The sequence below is a fragment of the Drosophila mauritiana genome, chromosome 2R, assembly GCF_004382145.1.
Source record: "Drosophila mauritiana strain mau12 chromosome 2R, ASM438214v1, whole genome shotgun sequence".
NCBI classification, from domain to species: Eukaryota; Metazoa; Arthropoda; class Insecta; order Diptera; family Drosophilidae; genus Drosophila; species Drosophila mauritiana.
Genome location: NC_046668.1, coordinates 22,723,861 through 22,745,551, shown reverse-complemented (window position 1 = coordinate 22,745,551; position 21,691 = coordinate 22,723,861). Strand labels below are relative to the sequence as shown.

The 21,691-nt window shown below is 46.8% G+C and overlaps 3 protein-coding genes across 3 annotated transcripts in view; all 3 read right to left on the bottom strand.

The window, feature by feature from the left end:
* The window catches only part of LOC117137645 (trace amine-associated receptor 1), a 34,453-nt gene extending 15,037 nt beyond the window's left edge, over positions 1-19,416 (bottom strand). Inside the window, exon 1 of the mRNA XM_033299182.1 lies at positions 18,937-19,416. The gene's annotated coding sequence lies outside the window, so the exon portion shown is untranslated. The remainder of the gene's footprint in view (positions 1-18,936) is intronic.
* LOC117137647 (leucine-rich repeat-containing protein 40) lies at positions 118-943 on the bottom strand. The gene has a single exon (XM_033299184.1). The coding sequence runs from the start codon at positions 921-923 to the stop codon at positions 198-200; it is 726 nt and encodes a 241-aa protein (XP_033155075.1). The 5' UTR covers positions 924-943; the 3' UTR covers positions 118-197.
* On the bottom strand, positions 1,214-2,582 carry LOC117137646. The gene has a single exon (XM_033299183.1). It carries the CDS (start codon positions 2,444-2,446, stop codon positions 1,232-1,234), a length of 1,215 nt encoding a protein of 404 aa, XP_033155074.1. The 5' UTR covers positions 2,447-2,582; the 3' UTR covers positions 1,214-1,231.
* Positions 19,417-21,691: the final 2,275 nt, after the last annotated feature.

The following is a 21,691-nucleotide window of genomic DNA, read 5'->3' as shown; positions in this document are numbered from 1 at the left end:
TGATTTGATGATGCAGGAATCAGAGCCTACTATCATTAGGAGTTCAGCAAACTCAGGTTGCCAGCAGCCGACCAAGGAGGAATCTTCCCTGAGCACACTTTCAGCAAAACTACGGACTTAGGGTCTAAACCGCACTGTTGTCAATTTATTTAGCAATACTTTGCAGGCTGATTTGAAAGCTATAAACAATATCTGATTTAAATGGGAATGCGCGTGCGCAAGTAGCTGAGCAGCGCCGAAGTCCCCATCGATAGAATCTGGTGGCGGGGCTGGCGGAAGGGATTTCCCCACAGCTCCAATTCCCTGAGATTCTGCATTTTGCCCAAGATCGGCGGCACTATTTCGATGTCATTGTTCCCCAAGTTCAATATCTTCAGTTCCCGCATTCCGCCCAGGCCCGATTCACTAGCATCGATGGCACGGATCTGGTTGTCGTGGGCCGACAAGGACTCCAGCCTCTCCAGCTCGTAGATGCAGCGTGGCAACTGGCGGAAGCGATTGTGTGAGATGTCCAGATTGCGGAGCAGCTGCAGTCCGCCCAACTCCATGGGCAAGTCGCACAGGAGATTGTTGGAGAGGCTCAGGTCAGTCAACTTCGAGTACTGCGAGATGTTGGTGGGAACGAAGGAGATCTGGTTCTTGTTCAGGACCAACTGGGTGAGGTGCTCGGAGAGCAAGGGCAGATCTTTGGGCATCTCGCGCAGCCTGTTGCCGTCCAAGCTGACGATGTTCACCAGCTCCTGTTGAGCTGCCTCGAGTACCTCCATTGGCACCTCGCTGATCTGTGCCCTGGACACCTTAAGGATCCGCGTGTTCCTCATGTGGTACTTGTCCGGAAACGGCCACTGACTCCCCTCCGCTTCCGTTTCGTCCCTTCCGCCCTGCAGCCTGGGGCTGTTCAATCCATCACAAGCCATATACATGTCGTGGATTTCCTACTACCGAATGAATCGATTCCGTAAGGAATTTGAAGTGAGCAAACTTATTGAATTTAAAAAAAATTATATAAAGCTTTGTGACTTGCTTCGCCTGATTCAAACGGAAAACTGAAATATCTAAGTATACTGCTATGAGGGAGCAAACATATGAGCTGACAGCATTTTCACAGGGATTGTGAAATGTTATGACTTATGAGAAAGAATATAGATTTCCGCCTAGCAATTGATCCTTATTAATTTTCTTCGAAAATTTATGAGTAAATCCCAACTATCTACTGGGAATTTTACACCGTTCAGATCACTCCACAGTCCGTCAGCGAGATCAAGTTGTGGCTCATGGGCAGGTGTCCGACGGCCACCTGAATCCTCTCCAGGAGCTGCATGCCCTTGCGAACCTTCCCGAAGGCGATCCTCCTGCCGTTGAGGATGGACAGGGGCTTAAAGCTGATGGTGAAGTTGACGGCAGTCCGGGCGTTTCCCCTGACATAGCGACTGGGAAAGGAGAGGATTCCGGCGTCCACTCCGTGGTTCAGCACCTCGAAGTCGTGCTCGATGTTGGTCAGCTCGGTGCTTCTCTGCGGATCCATGGCCAGTCGTCCCTCCATCCAAATGGGCGCCAGGGCGCGGTTGAATACGATGGCGCTGCTGTTGTTCTGGGTGCAGATCCTCATGAACTCCAGCACCACCTGCGGACAGGCCTCGGTGAAGAGCTGGATGATCAGCCTGCCCTGGATGCGGGCTTCCCGCACCTCGATGTCCAGGTAGATCTGCGGACGCAGCAGCTTGCACAGAACGCCCACGTCGCACTGGTCCATCAAGTTCTCGTAGCGATGGAGCACGTGCATGGGAATCTCGCAGCTGAAGGAGCCCGAGGACTTGGGCTTGTAGCGCTTTGACTTGCCCGCCTCCGGGTCAAACAGCCCGCCTCCCTTGTGGAACTCCTTGTTCTTCTCCAGCTGGCGGCGCTCCTTCTCCCGGGCCAAGCTGGCATTCCGCCACCTGCCCGCCGCCAGTCGCTCCGGCGACTTGGTGAAGGTCCGCAAAGTGTTGTTGCTCTTCTTGTAGAGTGCGGTCAGCATCTCCATGTAGGACAGCTCCATGCCATTGCCCTCGATCTGGACCTTCGGGGGCGGCAGATAGGTGTTGACCTTGCCCTTGATGTTGGACATTCGATCGCGGTGCTGACGATACAGCTCCCGCTGCTCGTTCATCACTATGTGGGATCGGGTCTTGGGCATCGTCCTCCGGGTAGTGGGCACAGGGATCAGGCGCTGGTGGTGCCTGTAGTTGCTCTCCAGCTCCTGCCTCTTCACATTGAAGGTGTGCTTGGGCCGGGACTCCTCCACCTGGCCATCCAAGCCCACCAGGTTGGGGTTGTGGGTGTTGTACACCGGATTGGTCATTGTGTAGGGTCCGCGCTTCACTGCCGCCACGTAGGGCGTCATGGAGCTGGGGATCTGGGGAATCTTGCCCCGGGAAGCCTGTGGCGCATCTCCGCGGATGAACATTGTGGCTAACTCGTCCAAAATCAATGTACGCTATATACTTGAATTTGAAATGACTAAGCGGGTTCGGGTTGTACGTGTGGGGGGTAAGAAAAGTTTGACTGACGGGATTTGGAGGGAATGGGAATGGGTCGAACTAACTGGCACGGGTCACCTGGATTGAAAACTATAGCTGCGAGAGCCATCTGGATTAGAGCGTGAGCCCACATAATTATCTGCCAAATGCGTTTTTATACACCATAACTAACTGAAACATAGAGTGCGTGCCGCGGCGCGCCTGAATATTCTTTGATGTGGAAAACAACGTGAAATTGCACATTTCGGCATCAATTATTAATTCGATGTATAATGAGGCGCACATACGTATGTAAAGTACTGAACTATGAAGCCCAATTTAATTATGTCACTTGAATAATTGTGCGACAATGTGTGGATAAATGGAGCAGCAATGCAAAGTAATAACAATAGAAACCACTGATTTGCACGGCCTTTTAATTTGTAATATTTGCTGTGTTTTTTATTCATCCGAGGCCGTGTATTAAATCAAAGGCACGGCCGATTCAGTCCCTTTTAAATCGGATTAAACAATATCAATAGCATATGGTGCGCATATTCGAGTGCAGATAAAAACAATTCGGATAAAAAAGCTATTCGAATAGCATTAATTGATTGTTAATATGGTAGGGTTTTTGCGGTCACAATTAAATGATTAATGCGAATGTCTGCGGCACAGCACGATTGAAGGATAGAAGAGCTTCGACGGAGGATATACCCCTAGATGCATATGGTCGGGTTAATCCGATGCATTAATGGCCGCCACTCAGCCGCCTACGAGGACGTCAGCTGAAGGACATCCCGACCGGGCCAAGAGTGCCGAGCCAAGTGTCATTAGACCAACGCTCTTATCGCTCAACAATCAACGTCAAAGTGGGTGGTGGGGCGGGCTGGATGGTTGATGGGTGCCTCTCCTCCATAGACATTGAACCACTTAAGCGTTTTTGTTCTCGAGTGCCACGCCCCCCCGGTGCATCAGAGGGCGTATTATCATCGCAGTTGGCCCAACTTTCACCTCCACGACATGTTTTGTACTTTCTCTAGTGCCGAGCCATGGCATTCGCACTTGATATCCATATTGCAGGGTACGTCTCAAAATGTGTCAACAATAAACACACCCACACACCCGCGCCAACAAGTGACTGCAATTTGATCAAACACATGTGCATACTCCGTTTTATTTCATTTTATTTAACTTATTTTACCCACAATGCCCTGTGACAACATGCTGCATATTTGCACCGGAATGTCGGTCTGGGTCTGGTCATATATGAAATTCTGCGACCAGTCAGGGGTGAATAGTTTAAAGCCCACGTTCCGGCCAAGAGTTCTTTAAAACCTATTTGCATATTCCGTTTGAAAGGAGCTGCACCTGTTCCCATGAGCTATTCAGGGACAACTGAAGTTATAGTCAAATCATAGCCACCAGGCGATAAAGTGCTCTTGAATGTATACATCACTCTGCCACGTTCTGACCTTGTGGCCAATGCCCCAAGCCCCCATTCGTTCCCAGCCATTTTTTATGGGCGAAAACAAAGCCGGAGCCCTAGTTGATAGCATAATGGATCATAAATGCCCTGGCTCCGAAAATGTGATTTTATTTTGTCTGCTCCGACGCGTCTTCGCCTCCATTATCCCAGCATCGGGAATCTGGCTTATGGAACCGAGGAGGACCTGTCTTATTGCTGCCCGGCTCCTGGATTACACACATAGTGTGTTCCCTTGTGCATACGAGTATGCGAGTGTGGCCCAAGTGGCACAAGTGTGTATTTTTATGACATTCTGTTTTCGCTCGGCTCATGGTCTGGAGCACTTTGTGATTGTCATATCTGCTTACCGCCGAAAAGTGGTGGGGGATTTTGGTAAGACAGCAAAAATCTTGTAAACGGAATGTGCAGGTATTTAAGCTGGTTCTTTGCGAGGGTGAAGCGAACGGATATTAAAATACCATCCGCAGAAGGCATTTAATACTCCGCACACTACGCCGAGACTTTAAGACTGACGCCAGCTTCCATCCAGGCCATTTAATCAGCTCCAATTAGCCATTGCCTTGGCTCAAACGCCATCAATTCCTGGCCCGCGAGGCTGAGTCCCCTTCCGACGCTCGTTGAGTGTCTGATGGGCTGAGCCCGGAGCCATCAGTTAATTAATGCCATTAATGTCTTAGCAGTCGCTCTCGAAACCAGTAATTAACCGAGTTGACAAATCAAGTTTGGCCCACAGGACGAGCCGCCGGGGATTATATCAGTTAGCAAGCGGGCCTAATTAACAATAAGCCAAGGTGTTAATAGCCCGACGACGGCCCGAACCCAAGAGTTCGCTTCCCGCCCGAAAAACATTTAATCCCATTCGGAGACAAGGTGGAGGCACTGAACCATCGCCAGGACCCACACATTAAAAAACCATTTCAAAGGATTAGGTTTAGACTCCCATTCCCAATTCCACCCCCCTCCCACTCGACTCACAGTTGCTTACCTTTTGCGAGAGCCAAATGGTAAATTCGAAAAGTTGTTGTGCCGAAGATGAAAATGCTGAGATACACTTTTAAGTATCCGTGTAATCCCAAAACAATTTATTAGCCAGGAAAGCAAGCAGCCGAGTGGAGCGGGCCAATTAGGTTAATGTGTCGAAAGAAGTCGCAAAATAAATTCCAAATACAGAAGACAGCCATAATTAAATGCCGCTAAAGTTAGACAAAATCCGAAATGTAAGGACATTTTACCCGTACGTAAGCCTGTGCCATATTTATTTCTGTAGGGATTTGCTAGTAATTCTTAATTAAAATCATAAAACGACCAGCAACGAACACACTGTAACTGCAAAACCATTTAAATGTGGACATCTGTGGAATGGAAACGTGAGAGTACGGACAGGACTCCTGCCTCTGGCTCCTGCAGCTTTCTGTTTCTGGAAAGACTCCTGCCGGCGGGAGGGACCACCACGAGTGTTCCTGAGACACTCACAAAGGGCTTGGCACGCTCACAGAGCCGGGCTTACATGCGTTCCCGGTGCCTTAGAATGCAGGATAACGACCACAGAGTTGGCTCTGAAAAGCCATTTATCAGGACATTGCATAACAATGGCGCGCTGCCAGAAAGGATATTCAAAGCGAGTTAAGCTTTATGATTCGAACACGTGTTAACAACACATAAAAGCAAGCAGCGATTCTGCCAAAGGCGAGCAGCGGGAGCGGATTCCAACTGAATATAGCACTGAATCCAAGATGGATTTAGTGGAGCAGAAAAACCCAAAGCGCTGCCCTCCAAGATGGAAAGTGCAAAGTGAGTGCTCTTGCGGCGCTTCCAAGTCAAACACCACTCCACCGCCTTCATAATTTATACCGGAACGCAGCCAACAAACATAATAACTCTGAGTAAGTAAAGAGGTGCCGTGGGCAGGACCCCGAATGAAGTTCGCAATTGCACGGATCATAAATTAGAATCAAAGGCAAGCAGTCCACGAAGAATGAGAAAAGTTAGCTAAGCAATCGCGGTGGTACAGCGCACTCAAAGGACCACTTCCATTTCCGAGTGATGGCTATTTGGAAAGCTATCCTGATAATACGGTTTACAAACAACAAATATGTTACAAATTGTTCTTAAATGTATAAAGCAAAAATACGGATGCTTAGAACGTTTTTTCTAGCTAATTATCCCCCTATCTTGGCCAAAATGAAACCGAAAGTGGCAAGAAAAACATTTTTGTGCAGCTAATTGCCATCATAAAGTATTTTCAACGTTTTTTGGTTCATTTCGACAAAAAAAAAATTTTAACAATTTTTCGCCTTTTTCATAAGGGGATACATCACTTTTATATTCGAAAATTTTTCAAAAATTAAAATTTTCCTATTTAATTCTCAATCGATCGAGAATGTAATTACGAGCTTAGCAATATGTGACTTTCCATATTTGGTTCAGTTTTTTTCTTACTACAGCCTTTTTCCCTCCCAAAACAAGGAGCACATGGGCGAAAGTAATTCTTTGATTGTCAGTCCAGGGAAAATTCACAGTTATGCCGGGGATTTCTGGAGCATCCGCGTAACGTTCGACGAGTGGTTTCCCTAGCCTGTTGCATACTTCCGGCGGAAGTAATACTCCCGTAGAGGCAACGAGTACCGGGCAAGTAGATCCCACCAACACATGCACATGGCGAAAAGTCAAGTGCATGCAGGGGCGGATGGGATGAAAAGCCTGGGAAAGTGGAAGCTGGCTGCCACAAAGCAGCTGTAAAATAGTTTTAATATCCGCTGGCAAGTTTCATTGTGTTGTTGCTGGTTGCCTCGGCCCCTTCCCCTGCGCTCATTTCTTAAGCTTTCCCAGTGGGGGGCCTCCCTCGGTTTCCTTGGTTTTCCCTGGTTTTCCTCTGTTTTCCCAGCTTCCCCCGGTTTGTCACCTGCCCTGGTAGCTGCCAGCTGTGTGATTGCACATTCATAACATTTCCCATCAGCCCCCAGCTTTGTATGGCATATTGCACAGGCCCTTTGAATTGAAGCTCATTTCTAGCATTTGGCTTGCGGAAATTTGAACCTCGGTGAATCAAAGTGCACGCCCACACCCCACACAGCCAGCCCGTTTGGTCCCATCTCAAAGTGTCTGTCACTAAATAAACTTTGATTTATTTACACACACTTTGCACTCGAAACGCCCCTTTCAGAGGAATGTCCTTTTAGACAGGACAACTATTTTGAGTCTCGTCCTTGCCGTCTACTTGGGATTTCCACTTTCTGCTCTGAGTTTAGGGTAGGTGGGATTTGGGCACCTGGCCAAGCGCAACAAATCTGAATTTCCTGGCAGCTATGCCGTCCGGACAATTAGAAAGTACATTTCCAGACGTGCCGTGCACGAAGTTACACACGCAAAACTAATGATGTGGCCATTTGAGTGCATCCAAGTGGTCCGCAAGGTGTGCAAAGTGGGTTAAATTATAATAAACGTGGTCTTAAGACCGCTTTTCGCAGCTTGTCTCACAAGCTCCGTTGGCAGATGAAACCAGCATTAGCTATAAACTTGTAATTCCATATAAATTCAATACCCCGTTCGTGTTCTGAGAGTCTACTGTGTAAACTGTGAGATAGGTGTAACAAAAGATTTGTACTTCGTTTCGATACTTTCTTTCGCCTATTGATGTCAGATATCCAAGGAGCTCCGAGGCTCGTCCGATTTAAATATATAAACGGAGTCCTTATGCTGCGTAACTCAGAGGATTTTTCACGCTCAGCTCCACTATGTAGACAGCTCAGCAGAGTTGTTTGAAAGACTTGTTGCCGGATGGAGAATCTGCATAAATCCTCGTTAACGATGTCGCACCTCGTGACAATGTGAGCAAGGCAGGGATTCGACATCTACTGCCATCCGTGGAAGTGCCTGTGCAGTAGTAAACTTGACAAGGGGAAATTGTTGCCACTGCAGGAGTCGTCAAGTGAATTGCACAGCCCATCGCCCACTTCGCACCTCGTCAGCCCAGGGAATCCAGGTGTCCTGGTGCTCCGCTCACAATGCATGCACGTTTGCTCAGCCCGATTGCTGCATATAGATTGGAAATAGCTGCGAAGGCACCTGTTGACACGGTGCCTTGCTCCGAACGCGGCTAAATGAATTATCGCTTAACTCTAACTCATCCACAGTATCACGCAGGATTTTCTGTGTGGTTGCCATCGGCTTCGTAGCCTCCAATGAACCACAAAATGATTTGGACACAAAGACCGAGAGCAATCCATGGGTTTGGGAGCAGAAAGCACTGGCAAGCTGGAATGTTTGCTTACTCTTGGATGTATTTTTCATCTGCGCTGCACGTACTCCTGGTCCCACTTGTTACCCATTCTGCTGGCATAGAAGCAATAAAATCACGTAGAAATACTTACGAGCTAAACTTCTACACTCGACTTTTGTAGCCTTGGCCTTGAACAAAAGAGCTGGCATTTTCGGTGGGAAAACATGAATCCCTGTGATAATGGCCCAGAGTGAAACCCAAGACGGCCTATTATTCGGCTCCCGATCCAACCAATTACCGAGCATTCCGTTATGGTCTATGCGAATGGATGTCACTTCTGGCAGTTGTGACCCACAGATGATCCACCGGATTATTGCTTTTCCCACTGCACTCGAACCGAGCACTTGGTTTAAATCAAATTTCAGAGGAAAAACACAATTTCAGCAAATAGCCAGGAGACGGAGGGGCGCCGCCCACAAACCTAATGAAGAGGGCATTCCCCGGCAATTGGAGATGCTTACCGCATCCATCTGGCTCTGATTGACTCCAGTAGCTCCGGCAGGATTGAGGACCCAGTACAATGGAGCTTCTGTAGGAGCGAACTAAAATAACTGCGAACGGATTGCCGTACAGGGGAACTTTCGAGTGCTCGATTGGCAAGCACGACCACAAAACGCCAAGTGGGTAGCACGTAAACCCGACTTGATGGTTAAAGGCATGCTAAGTTTGCTCCACTCCATTCCTCTGGCACTGCGACTTTGTCGCTATTTAATTTAAGTTTACTTTCAGTTGCTGAAGCTCGAGTGTCTGCACTGCAATGGCATACCTCATGCACGTCTAATATGCATTCATAAACCATTTAACCAGTGGAAAAACAATGCAGTTGTAAGATATAAAGGTGGTTTTTAATGGTTTTACTCGTATCTAATATGTTTACAACTTTGTAGAGCTCGGATATCTGGAGGAGACAAGTGCCATTCAAGTCCCTATTTCTCAATTTTCCCAGTGTATCCATTGTTTTTCCAAACATTTTGGCCGCACTTTGGCGAATGGAATTGAGATCCTAAGCTGAAACACTCTTATTTTTCGGCAGTTGTTTGCCCTTCGCAGCTTAAAAATGTTTTTATTCGCTGCAGATAAATAAAATGCTGTAATATTCAGTCGCAGGCGGAATAAAAACAGCCAGCTGGCACCTATGTATGCAATATTTATTCATACACATACGCGGGCGTTTAAATGCAAGCCATTTAAGGCGTGTTTTGGCCCAAACGGAAGTTGGTGGGCTGGTGGACCTGCTCCCACGATGTTGTTTCAGCCACTGCTGTTGCCGTTCTTGTTTTTCTTGTTGTCCCCGCCACCTGTCGCCCGAGGAATCGGGAGCTGATATTTCAGCCGGGCTTTATCCAGCCTCCGCATCTCGGGCGCCCAACCCGGCGTATGAGTAATCCGCATGACGAACGGCATGCGCATTCGTCCCACATTTTGCACTTTTTTCGCATTCTGCAAGCGCAGCTGCCGCCGCAAGTTTGTGCTGAGTAAATTAAATTTTAACTGTGAGTTTAGCTTAAATGGAAAGTTTCCGATCCCCCGGGGCCACTGAAGTTGAAGGATGGAAGGGTTGGCTCTGAACCCTCCGACTAAGAAGCACCCGCCTTTCTTAGTTTGAAGGGCCTTAATTAAAACGCGAAACTTGCTCTTCATGTGTTTTTGTGCCGCCTCTTGATGCTTAATTAAAATACTTATACGACATGTCGTACATGCACGCGAACATATCTGTATCTGCATCTGTATCTGTATCTGTATCTGTATCCGTATCTGTATCTGCAGAGTGTGTCAACAGCTGCTCAGCCCACACCTGTCGTCCATGTGCTGCCCACCTGAATGATGGAGTGCTCTCCGTGCTTGCCTCCTTAAAGCTCCTGATTCTTGGCAAAAAGTGCGCAATCCGCGCTAATTTGCCATTCCCTGTTAAGTGACACCATTAGCTGGCTTCGCCGCTTTGGCTTTTAGCCGAAGATGAGCTGCTTTCGGGCACTCAGCAAATGTGGTTAGTGAAAAAGTGTAATCCCTTCCTTTTTCGAACTAATACTGCTACCGCGCTTATGAGCAGAAATGAGTTTCAGCTTTAAGTGCGAATTCCCAAGTCCACAATCTTTCAAATCCCCTGAGATATTTTAATTAAAGGCCGTTAGTCTTTCGGCCGGAATTCGGGGGCTCATGGCGTTCAAGTTGGCCCATAAAATGAATTATGTTAACAGCCATCCGTTGGCGGCAAATTTCGGAGCCCAACTGCCATAACCGCATTTTTCGTTCATATCACCGTTTTTGGTTTTTGGGTGTCGTGACTGCGGCTGGCGTTTTATGGCATTTCTTTGTACAGATTTTGCGGCTGGCGGTTGCCGCATTGATGCTGACAGCCCGACAGCCCGACTACCAAGTGACTGATCCCGCCGCCATAAAGGACATTCACGTACGCATCGAGGATGGGGCAGGAGGCTCCTTGGCGTCTCTCAGCCTAATGAGCGGATGCGCCCGTCGCCCGGCGGTTTAAGCCAGGAATTTGTTGTCGCCGTCGTCGGCGTCTGGCTTAAATGAATTTAAGCGATTTGTGCTGCTAAGCTGGCACACGTGAAGAAATATACAAAATTTAAAGGAAATATATTTTAATAATGTAATATAATTATAAATGTTAAGAGCACAGTTTAAAGCTTCCAGTTTGGCCCTAATCCCTGTGTAGCAACTTTCTTTAAATGCATGCATTTATAAGTGGCCTAATCGCCATTTGCAGTTCAAACCGCAAGACAAGAGGTTATGAGGGTGAAATGTCACTGGCTTCGATCATGCTCATGAGCAGATTCCCCGGGATTTTCCCCTCCCATGGCTACCCCTGCTGCCCCTGCGGTTACCCCTGGCTTTGAGTGACAATGTCTTGTTAGTCAAATTGGATTTCGCTTGGCTAACTTAAAGCATATATGCGTACTTATGTGAACGGGTTTATGCAGCGCTGCCACAGTTTTCGCCGGAGCTTATGGGAAAGTTGAAAAAAGGGTTATCAGCACGCAATCAGACCGCACCCCGATCCCGATCCCGAACGGAGGACTCCGGCCTCCGGGACCTCGTCCTGCGGAGGACTCCCGCCCCCAGCTTCGACTTCTGCTCCTGACGTTTATTATATTGCATTATGCGAACATTTCTATTGGTATTTATGCGCGTGCTTCTTGTGGCAAAGCTCCTTCTTCTTTTTTTTTTAAGGGCATCCCTACGGCACGCCCATGAAAGTGGGCGGGTGTCCTAATTTGAAATGTGGTGCTTGACTTTTTATGTGTATGTGTGTTTGCGACACTTGAGGCGCGGCGTTTTGGAATTTTATTTAATGTTCTTTCATTTTTCATCCCTCAGCGCGCCGTGTTATTGGCACACACATGCGCCTGTCTATTTATGAATTATTTATTTATTGATAGCGGGTAGGAACGACAACAGCAGGGCTAAAAGTACATAGACAGTTAAGTAAAGTTTCGCTGGAAACTGGCTTGACAGCCGCAGAGAACTTGTGTCGAATTATCCATTCAAATTGGCAGCGAAAACTTTGGCAGAAACTTTCCAGTCCAAAAGCCACTTAGCCACCGGAAAGTCTGGGCCAACTGATAAGTATGCAACGCAGTGACATCTAAATGTATTAGGCCCAATTCGATGGGATCCAACGAAGGGTTGTAGCTCGACTTATATAATTAAATGACAAAAAAGGGCCACTGGCACGTGTGGCGTTCAGGAAACAAATGACGACATTATGGGCTTGATATGCCGCCAATATTCTGCGGCTGAACATTAAGCTGCCGAAGTCGGCCAGAAATCTGATCGGGACAACAGGGCGGATGGTGACAAAGATAAACGTAGACAAACACGATGGAATCCCCGCGGCTGGTGGCCCAAAGCACTTACACACACATACAGGAACCAACATTTACATTATTTATATATTAAAAAAAAAACAGGGGAGTAGGGAGGCCGAAAAGGGTAGGGCATACAAACGCCAAGTAAATAACACTACAATGCGAAAAAATGAAGATGAATGCGAAAATATTGCGTATCCGCCGGGATGGCATCGAAATCGCGCTGCGGGTGGCGGCCCTGATGTTTGGCCCCGGCATTTGTGGTGACAAGCCCGCCCGGTTTATGGCCTTTAAATCCGATTTCGATATTAAATCCTGCGGCACGTAAGTGCCAAGTTAAGTTGTGCGAGAGCGCAAAAACGCAAAACTTGTGCGCTGCTATTTGCGAATCAATCAGACTTATTTATTATGCGCAGAGATTAGGATCGGAAATAAATTAAAGAGAGCGAAAAATCCGAGGGAATATTCCAAATATTTAAGACCATTCATAATTCCAAAGTGCCTGTAGGAATTTATTGGAGGAAAGCAAAAAGCGAACTTTATCAAGTATACGCAGTCTAATGGATTTTGCGGGCAACAAAAAAGAATTCCCCAAGCATAAGAGGCTGCAAAATAAAATGTTATATAAATCACTGCACAACTTCACTTGGCGGAGAAGTAAAAAGCCATAAAAACCTATGAATGTGATTTAATTCAGTAAATCGATATGGCCAAACACTTTTCACATCAAATTCGTGCCACAGGAAGTAAAACTGAACAAAGAGTTCGAAAAGATAATATCCCCAAAGTTGAAGTAAGGGGTCTAAAGCTGTGGAACAGCAGATAAACAAAGAAATACACAATGCTAAAAGGAAATTCGAGGACGGAAAAGTGGTGGAAAAAAGTGGGGGCTGTAATCCAAAATAGCCATCACAGAGCTTGTTGCGGAAGGTTGCAAGCCAAATTTGCGACTTAAAGTTCATTTTTGGGGTTTGCTGAGCTCTTCGGGACATCGGAAATTCTACAAAACGCTCATGGGGCTTGGAAACGGATTTAACGTCACTTTAAGTGGATTTCAGGCATGATTTATTTAATTTTTAGAAGAGGCTACAGACTAAACACAAATCTAAAGTCACTCAACTCGAGTTTTTTGTATTGACAAATTAAATATGCTCTAGCAGCAAAGTACATTGAAAATTGATTGAGCTCCAAAATGGATTTGCTTTTATTGCACTAAACCTTTAATCCGTTGAATAATATTGACCAAATCGAAAATTGAGCAAATACATACATGCGTGTGTGTTTATGTTTTGCTTCATTAACCAAATTGAAACCGTTTCCTTTTTTCCGCAATAATTTAATAATTCAAAAAGAGACACTACCATCTGCTGTTTTAAGCAAACTAGCTGCTGCATAAACATTTAATATGAAATCGGTTGTGGATTCCGTAGTGACCGCTATTGCCCTCTGCTGCTGCCAATCAATAAATCATTTCCGCTGCCCCCAATTAAATCCGATTCCCGCTCCCCATCCGTTCACAGTAGCTTGAATTAGCGGAGAAAAAACTCGAAAATAAATCCCATTTAACTGGTAAATCGCCGAGGGCGTCGAAACGCGAAAAAGCGACTCGGAACAACAAGAACTGCTTGAAATATGGCAGCATAAAAGTTAAAGTGCCTTCAAGAAAGTAGAGAAGCAAGTGTCCCAAGTGCCTCCGAGTGTATTACATTTCTCATTCTTCGCCGGGCCTTTGTTTTTCTCGGCTTGTATTCCGGCACTGGAAAATCCATTTCCCCCGGATTCTCTGGGGGATTCCCGTCAACGCCGAGGCGACTTATGCGCATCGGCTGGGAGGACTATTCGGAATTACACGGGCTGCCTGACTCGACTTTGTGCCCCAGACCCAGACGCAGACTCAGACTCAGACTACACAAATTATGATAAGCACTTAAGTATAATAGGCCATGGAGCAGCAATCAATGCGGAGCCCAGGTCCCCGCTGACTATTGGGCAAATGAAAGTCCGAGGGAGATGCTCCGGATGATTCGCTGCCAAGTGCATGGTCAGCAGCGGTCTCTTTCTAAGGCCATCGCGCTGTCTCTCTCTCTGCTGGGCCGACGAAAAAAATCACTTAGACGGCTGTCGACAATTGTGCTTGCCAAGAAAATTTAGAAAAATAATAGAAAACTCCAGCTGAATAGCGTGCCAAATAGTTGTTTTCCCCTCCATCTCCTTTACTTCTCCATTTGTGTGTTTGCTTATGAATATACATATATATCCACACTGGCGAGTAGTGAAAACTGAAAACTGGAGGAAAACAAAGCGCAGACCCAGCCGGAAAATGCCTTGAAATGTGTCAGAGGCATACATTGTAAGTGGAAAAACTGCAAACTCCGGCCAAGTCGAAATAAATTATGGCAACAAACGAAAAAATTGGTTCGAGCGGCCCACTCGCCTGGCTGGAGCAAGAAATAAACTGGGTTAGTCATGGAATTTGACTAAATATTATACGAAGCGCCAAAGCCCAATGGATCTATTTGCCAAACTTAACCGGGCCAGACCAATTTTAAGCACACTGAATTAGAAATGCGCTGGCCAAACAAATCCTTGGCCCTGGACCTCAGCACATGTCAGTCGAAAGGCTCCCAGAGGCCCCGAAAGTGGTAAACTTGCAGGATTTTAACTGCAGCCATTGACTGATACATGGACTGCACACGGAAAATGACGAGGGAAAGCCGGGAAAAGCGGGAAACTGGCGAGCGAAAGCATTTGTCTGCCCAATTTAACCAACGCCCAACGGCAAACAAACCTGCCCGGCTCCGTTTTGCGGCGTCCCATCTGTCCCCATGGTAATGGAGCTCTAAATCTGTAGGGCGGCATACATACATATCGAAGCGAGGACTCGGACCGGACGGGGGGTTGTCCGGGAGGAGTGCGCTCCGGGCGGGGACGGGCCAACAAGATGCAGAAGGCGCTTATTATTGTTTGCCATTCAAGCATCACCCGGACCTCGCAGTGCGGAACCCAAAACATCGGAACCCGAACATGGACCACTCGACTACTTGACAAGCAGCGCGGCGGAAATCAAAACAATGGAGGCCGAGCGAATCTGCGCGAAATGACCGATGAAGTGAGCGGAGCGGGAAAAGAGCAGGGATCCGGAAACTGGGCGGCGAAAGTTACGCTAAAAGGCCAACGAAAGTGCGCATTAACTATTTGTGGCCAGCTACACGAAAGTCCTTAAATGCCTGCGAACTAATGCTCAAATAGGATAAGTTTATAGATAACATTGAATAGTGACTAAATGATTGGATTGTTACATTTGAAATCAAAAACCATCTAAGTTTGGTCTCATTCTATCGCATACTTTGAGACACCTTCAACGAGATTTATTACCGCTAACCCGTCGGATGTTAAACTCTGATGCTGCTACGCAAAAGTCCTTAAATTGCGCATACGCCGCGTTGGCCGCGCGGATACACAGGCGCGTCGCATAACGAAGCAATTAAAGGGAGAGAGAATGCAAATATCCGGCTGACCAAAAGGAGCAAAGCGTAGTGAATTAATGTGGCGTCAAATTGAATGACGAGCCGCTGCCAGAAAAGGTGAAAAAGGACGCGCAATGGAATAAAGATTCTGATGGCGATGAAGAGGGCGCTGATGACGGGGGCCCAGAGAAATGGAACGACAATTTCATTTCAAAAATGCAAGATGCCGTGATGAAGCTGATAAAAATGAAGTGGATTCCTCCCGGAATTATAAACAGCTGTAAGAAGGAGCGGGAAGAGGCCAGCCTTCTGTCCACTCGGGATCCGTAACAAGGTTCTGGACACAGACAGGTGGGTGGAAGGAGGTGGGTGCCGCCATCTTCCAGAAGGGCGACTCGCTGTCACGTTTCAGTTAGTCAAATGGAAAGGGGATCGGGAATGGGCATGGGCATGGCCGCGGGCCAGGACAGACGGAGTGATGAACGGAATTATACGGAGTGCCTGGCAACTGTGTGTTCCATAATGAAGACGCCCGAGAAACGCCTGGCTGGCAATCCGTTTAAGACTCGTCAAAGGATTCTCAATGTCCGCCCGGAGACAGAATCGAAGGAGAAACGTCGAGGATGCTGCATTTTAATTGAAGTTGCAGGGAGGCAGACGGCAGTCCTGGGAAAACAGAGCACAAGCATGTAGTTGCTACACACTTGTGAAAGCAAATATTCCCAAATAATTGGCAGCATGCATTGTTTTGACTCCAATTACACTTAAAAGTTGTGAGAGCCATTTGAAGATTTGGGGCAGTCATGCATTTTTAATGGAGCACACGTAAATGGTTTTATTGCCCAATACGCAGTCAGTCGAAATCCATATCCATAAAACAAAATAAATGCTTCGTTAGAGGCGTTTGTGCGCCCTGGGATAATTTAATATTTTCTTTGACACTCGAAATCCAAACAATTCCCGGGGCCACAAATGAATGCTTTGTCATGATTTCTTTCATTACAGACCGACACCAAATGACAAACCGCACGAGAAGCACAGCCAAAGTCAACGAACGACTGCAGACGCAATCTGAGGCAGGTTTAATGAGAGTTCGCCATCTGAAAACCCCCTATCCGTATAGTATGCCCCAACTATCCTATCCAGATCCCTACTCTTGCCCCACCACACACATGTGTGCGAATTATTATCCTAGCCACACACAGATACACGTTTGAGTGTTGATTTACATTTTTGATTTATTTTATTTATTTAAGCCATGCCTTGTGTCTCTGTGGGTGTGTCGTCGTCTAGGCCACAGAAATGCCAAATGGCAGAGCAACAAAGCTGGCAAAAATATTGCTGCCCATAATTTTCATGCTCTCATTCGTATATTTTCTGCATTTTTTCGTTATTCGGTTTTTCGGTTTTGTGGATTTATCGCAGATTTTGTTCTTTATGTAAGTGTTTTGTTTCCCCCCTTGCCACTGAGTCCCTTGCTTAGGAATTCCGGAGAGTTGAGCCACTTGAGCGGAGTTATCATGGGCGGATCCGCAAATGTTTCGATGGCTTACGGACCCCTACAAATAGTCCTGCTGACCCCGGGTTCAAGTAACCAGACAGCCAGGACTCGACAGCCAGGGTATGAGCTTGTACCAATATCTAACAAAGTTACAGTCCTGATTGCTACCAGTTTTAGACAGGGAAAGTGTTGGATGAAAATGTTTGACATTCGATTAAGGGCAAAAATTACAGATTGATATCAAATTTAAGGAGCTATTATTATAGCCGTATTATAGCTGCCCATTTGGCCGAAGGCGAGCTTGCGAGTGAACAGGTCAATCATCAGTTAATTTACGCCCATGATGCAGTGCTCCAGTGCTTAATGGGTCATAAGTCGTAAATTATATTCTAGCAAGAGGCTTCTAAATTTATTACCAGTAAAATTTGTGTTAACGTCCAGTCGGTAATTAAATTATTTGCCCTGCGGAATTGGATGTTTTGTTGTCTGAAGCACAGATCTCGCCCAGACGTGCAGCCAAGACAAGCAAACAAACAGTGGAGCACCTAGGGTGTCGAGCGTAGCGAGGCTCCACTGTAGTGCGTTCGGTCGAGTGGCTTGTGTATTTTTCATAATTATGTGTGCACATTACTCATGAGCAGCCAAATGCAAACAGGGACACTGGCACACACAGGGCGTTAAGTCCGTGCACGGGGGGCCCACTGTACAGTAGCTAGGCAAACATTTGCCGTATATTATGGCTAATTTAATTGACTTCCCCAGCTTCCTTCTGCAAGTGTTGTGTTGTGTTATGATTGGGCGCCTGTAGTTGCTGTGTGGCGAGTGGCGGGGGAATCCCCGCCTCGTGTTTGGATGTGGGTGTGGTTCCCTTTGATGTTGGCCAGAGTTGTTGAAGAATGTCCTTATTGACAATACAAGGGTCCCGAAATACCAGACGCCACAATATCAAGCGCAATCAGTTGGCCTAAAGAGGTGAGCTGAGGTAACGTTGTGAACTTTATGAACTCGATGGAACCGTTGGAACAGAGCCTTGAAAAATTACCAAGAATCATGACGACTGGCCGATATGGGTCCTTTGAACTTCCCCATTCTCTATGATGCATATTCACTCAAACACATATGCAATTGCCAGGCATTCTGGCAAATGCCACTCAAATACCCCGCACATCCAAATCCATTCTCCAGTGGCCAAGACGGCATGTTCGGTTCGGTTCCATTTCTGGTGCTAATGTTCTGGGAAATGCGTAGGGGCAGGAAATTCCTCCTGGTGGGCCCAGCATGCTCTATATTCACTTAATTATAGATGCGACACGCACAATTTCTGGTCCTTCTCAGTGGTATTGTAATGCGAGTGGGTCCCTCCAACAAGCCGAGGCATATTTATGCGCCTGGGGCTGACCCTCTGGGATTCGTGGGCTCCTTGTGTCCATTTCATAATGGGACAAGGAGCTACGATAAAGTAGCAATTACAGAAGTAGTAACACATTGAAATGTCCAACAAAAGGCCTCTAAGAGGATGCTTTCGGATGCTTCCCAACTTGACCACGAGCGGATAGCTGGTTTCTAGGGAAATAATTAAATGAAGCTGTAATAATTGACATATTCCCGAGAAAAAACTAAAACCAATTAAAGATTTTTTCCCCAAAAAGCTGAAGCTAGTGCTTTCATCCTTACAATATATGGTGTGCATGCGGATATTATTTTTCAATCTAGTTGGTTATGAAAACTTTAAACTTTGATTGATCTGTGGATATCGTGATATAGTTTTTTTTTTATCTCAGATACTTCAAAAACCTCCTTGGAAAATGCTTCAAGTAAATTTTATCGATGGAATCGAGTGTACAGTTTCCACAGGACGTTCGCTGCACTCACCATTCACATTCACATCACACGCCCAATCCGTTCACTTTGCTGGCGGTTCACGTAGTTAACCAAACAGGATCGAAGGAATGGAAAGCGCACTCTTCCACAAACTCCGCTGTGCAGTTGGGCCGGAAAAGAAACGAAACCGCGGCAGCTTTGCTTAACTAAATTTCGTTGTCAAAACTTCAATTGTTGGGGGCCAGGACGAAAAGTTCGGCCCAAAACATTTTGACAGGCCCGGAAGGAGCGGAGAGTGAAGGGTTGGGTCCGAAAAACTTTCGACGTGTGAGGGCCAACTGCGAATGGGCCGAGTTTCAGTTTCGAGCGCACTTAACTACCACGGCTAACTTCGCAGCACTTAACAACACTTGAGCAAACTTTTTGCTAACCGCACTGACTAGTTTGGCAATATGTTAGGCCCTTATCTGTGGCTAATTCGTGGCCTGAGTCCTTACCCCTAGGGCTCCCCAACTCAAACGGATCCCGTGAGTGATTTTCCGACCAACTCGAGAGCCGAGCTGCAACCGCCTCGTCGAAGGAATCACCGCAAACTGTCTGAGCGTGTCCAAGTCCCCAGACAGCAGACTGTTGGTCCGTTCCTTCCCAGCATCGGGTGCGCTGCATCCGAGTCGGAGCCCGAGTCCTCGGCCAAGAAACATCGCCGCGCTTTATGAATGGGGCGATGTTTCGGGAACGCTGCGGAATTGGAACCCGATCTGCGCATGCCCACGGGGCGTATGCAAGATTTATGACAGTCGCGCTTCGGCGGCATCCATCGAGCACGTGGCGGACCACCAACAAGTGTGATAAGCGTGATAAGGCCCCGAACGCAAATCCAACTGTTTGCCACCGAGCCACCGGGGGAATGGTGTCTAAGGTCAGGGACACTGACCGCACACTGCTGATACCAGAGAGTTGGAAGCAGGTATCAGATAAAGTAACTATAGTTTATGAAAGTGACCATCGTATCTTACTACATATCTCTATATTTCAGTCAATATTAATTATTAACTTCGAACTTAAAATGACTTATTATTTAGAGCTAGAGCTAGTATTCCAGTTGTGGGAACCATTGAAAACAAATGCAAACGTTGTCTCATGGTGGGCAGTGTTGGGGCTGATAAGCCTCCTGCTCACAAGCTAGATATCAGTGGGCCCAATTAGTTTCTCCGCTGACTTATCGAAAACTTGAAACCCCATCAAGGAAGCGTATATTCATTCAGAAAACAATAGGGATCTCCGGTGGAATAGTATTCTTATCAGGCATCGACAGACGCCGTATTATGCAACGATTTGCACTTGAGACGCAGTTAGCTCGCCATCCTGGCAACAACGTTTTAGTCTTATCACACAGTGAAACCCCCAAGCACAGGTGCAGTTTCATTCAGAAAGAATTAGTGACGCGGAGGGCGATAAGCCGTGGAATAATAGTATTTCCTTATCAGCCATCGACTGCTGGCTGGTTCAATTATGTAACAGTTCGCACTCGAGTGATGTTAATTAATTAAGCCGGCACTTGAAGCACAAACTGACTGTCTGTCCGCCGGATTAGTCATCCATCCACATGTACGGCCATAGCATCCCGTCAACGCGACATACTTGCGGTGGGTCTCCTGGGAGGTGGGGGCATCTCATTATAATGCGCATTATTAACCGACGCCTCGTGTCACGCCCGAGTGGGCAAAGAGACCACGTTGGGGTAACCCGCCAGGTCAGGCGCCCAAAACCGCCAATCAAATCGGCATCGCAATCGCACTCGCTGACTCGGAACGGCGGCTCGTCCTGCCCGAAAGTCCGGAGGACTTAAAGCTTTAAGATGCAGTTTCCTGCGGTGGCACCCCCCATTTGCATGCCAATCGTCGGGAGCATCTTGTCCGGGTCCTTGCTTATGCATTTCGCCGGGTCCTGCTCATTTTGCCAAACAAATTCAGAAACACTTTAAACTATTTTGCTCGCTTTTCTGCTCTGTCTGCAATTTCATGTTAATATATGCATGCAGCCGAACTCCCGGAGCTTTTCGAGGTACAGCCCCCCTTTTGGGGCGCCGACACACAATGCAAATAGCGCAACAGGGCGTGGCCCTCCCCCAAATTATTACAGCCATAATAAAATGCCGGCGTTGAGTTCATTTTAAAGGAACTATTTCGGAGAGTCCTTTGAAAGCGGCGCAGAACAACATTTAAGTTCAGCTTGAGCTGGCGAAATAGTTTCAGAGAACTTAAAGTACATTTTCTAGGCGGGCCAAAGGGATACTTCAAAGGATATTTAATATCACGAGCTGAAAATTATTCACAATAATAAGCGCAGTTCTCAAAATACACTTTTTATGTCATGTCCAAGTGGTAACAGGTGCAATCAAACTGGAACGATAAATACTTGCAAGGTAATCCCTCAATAGTTTTCGAGATATCGTTCGTCAGAATCTATCTGTTTGATATTTTTCTAAGAATATAGTACAGCTTTTTATCTGACAAAATTTCGGGAATTAATACTTCTGACCCCCGCGAAGGCTGCTTACTCACCTGCCATTGAAAGGTGTTCCCATGGGACAAATGGTGCGGAAGTCACTGCCTCCTGGAGCGGAAATTAAAAAAGTGACTCCGGCTAGATTAGACGAGCCCACCTCGGGAATCAGCTGATGTTACCGTAAATCTTCGACTTATTTTGGCCAAACTTTGGACTCGGCGAGTGTGGCGATTAATTGCTTAATTGATATGATAAGCGCCCCTCCAGGGCGATATAAAAAGACAATGTAACGGCTTTG

Bases quoted from the DNA above. Each gene is read 5' to 3' on its own strand.
- LOC117137646 (XM_033299183.1), bottom strand. From the start codon at position 2,446: ATGTTCATCCGCGGAGATGCGCCACAGGCTTCCCGGGGCAAGATTCCC.
- LOC117137647 (XM_033299184.1), bottom strand. From the start codon at position 923: ATGTATATGGCTTGTGATGGATTGAACAGCCCCAGGCTGCAGGGCGGA.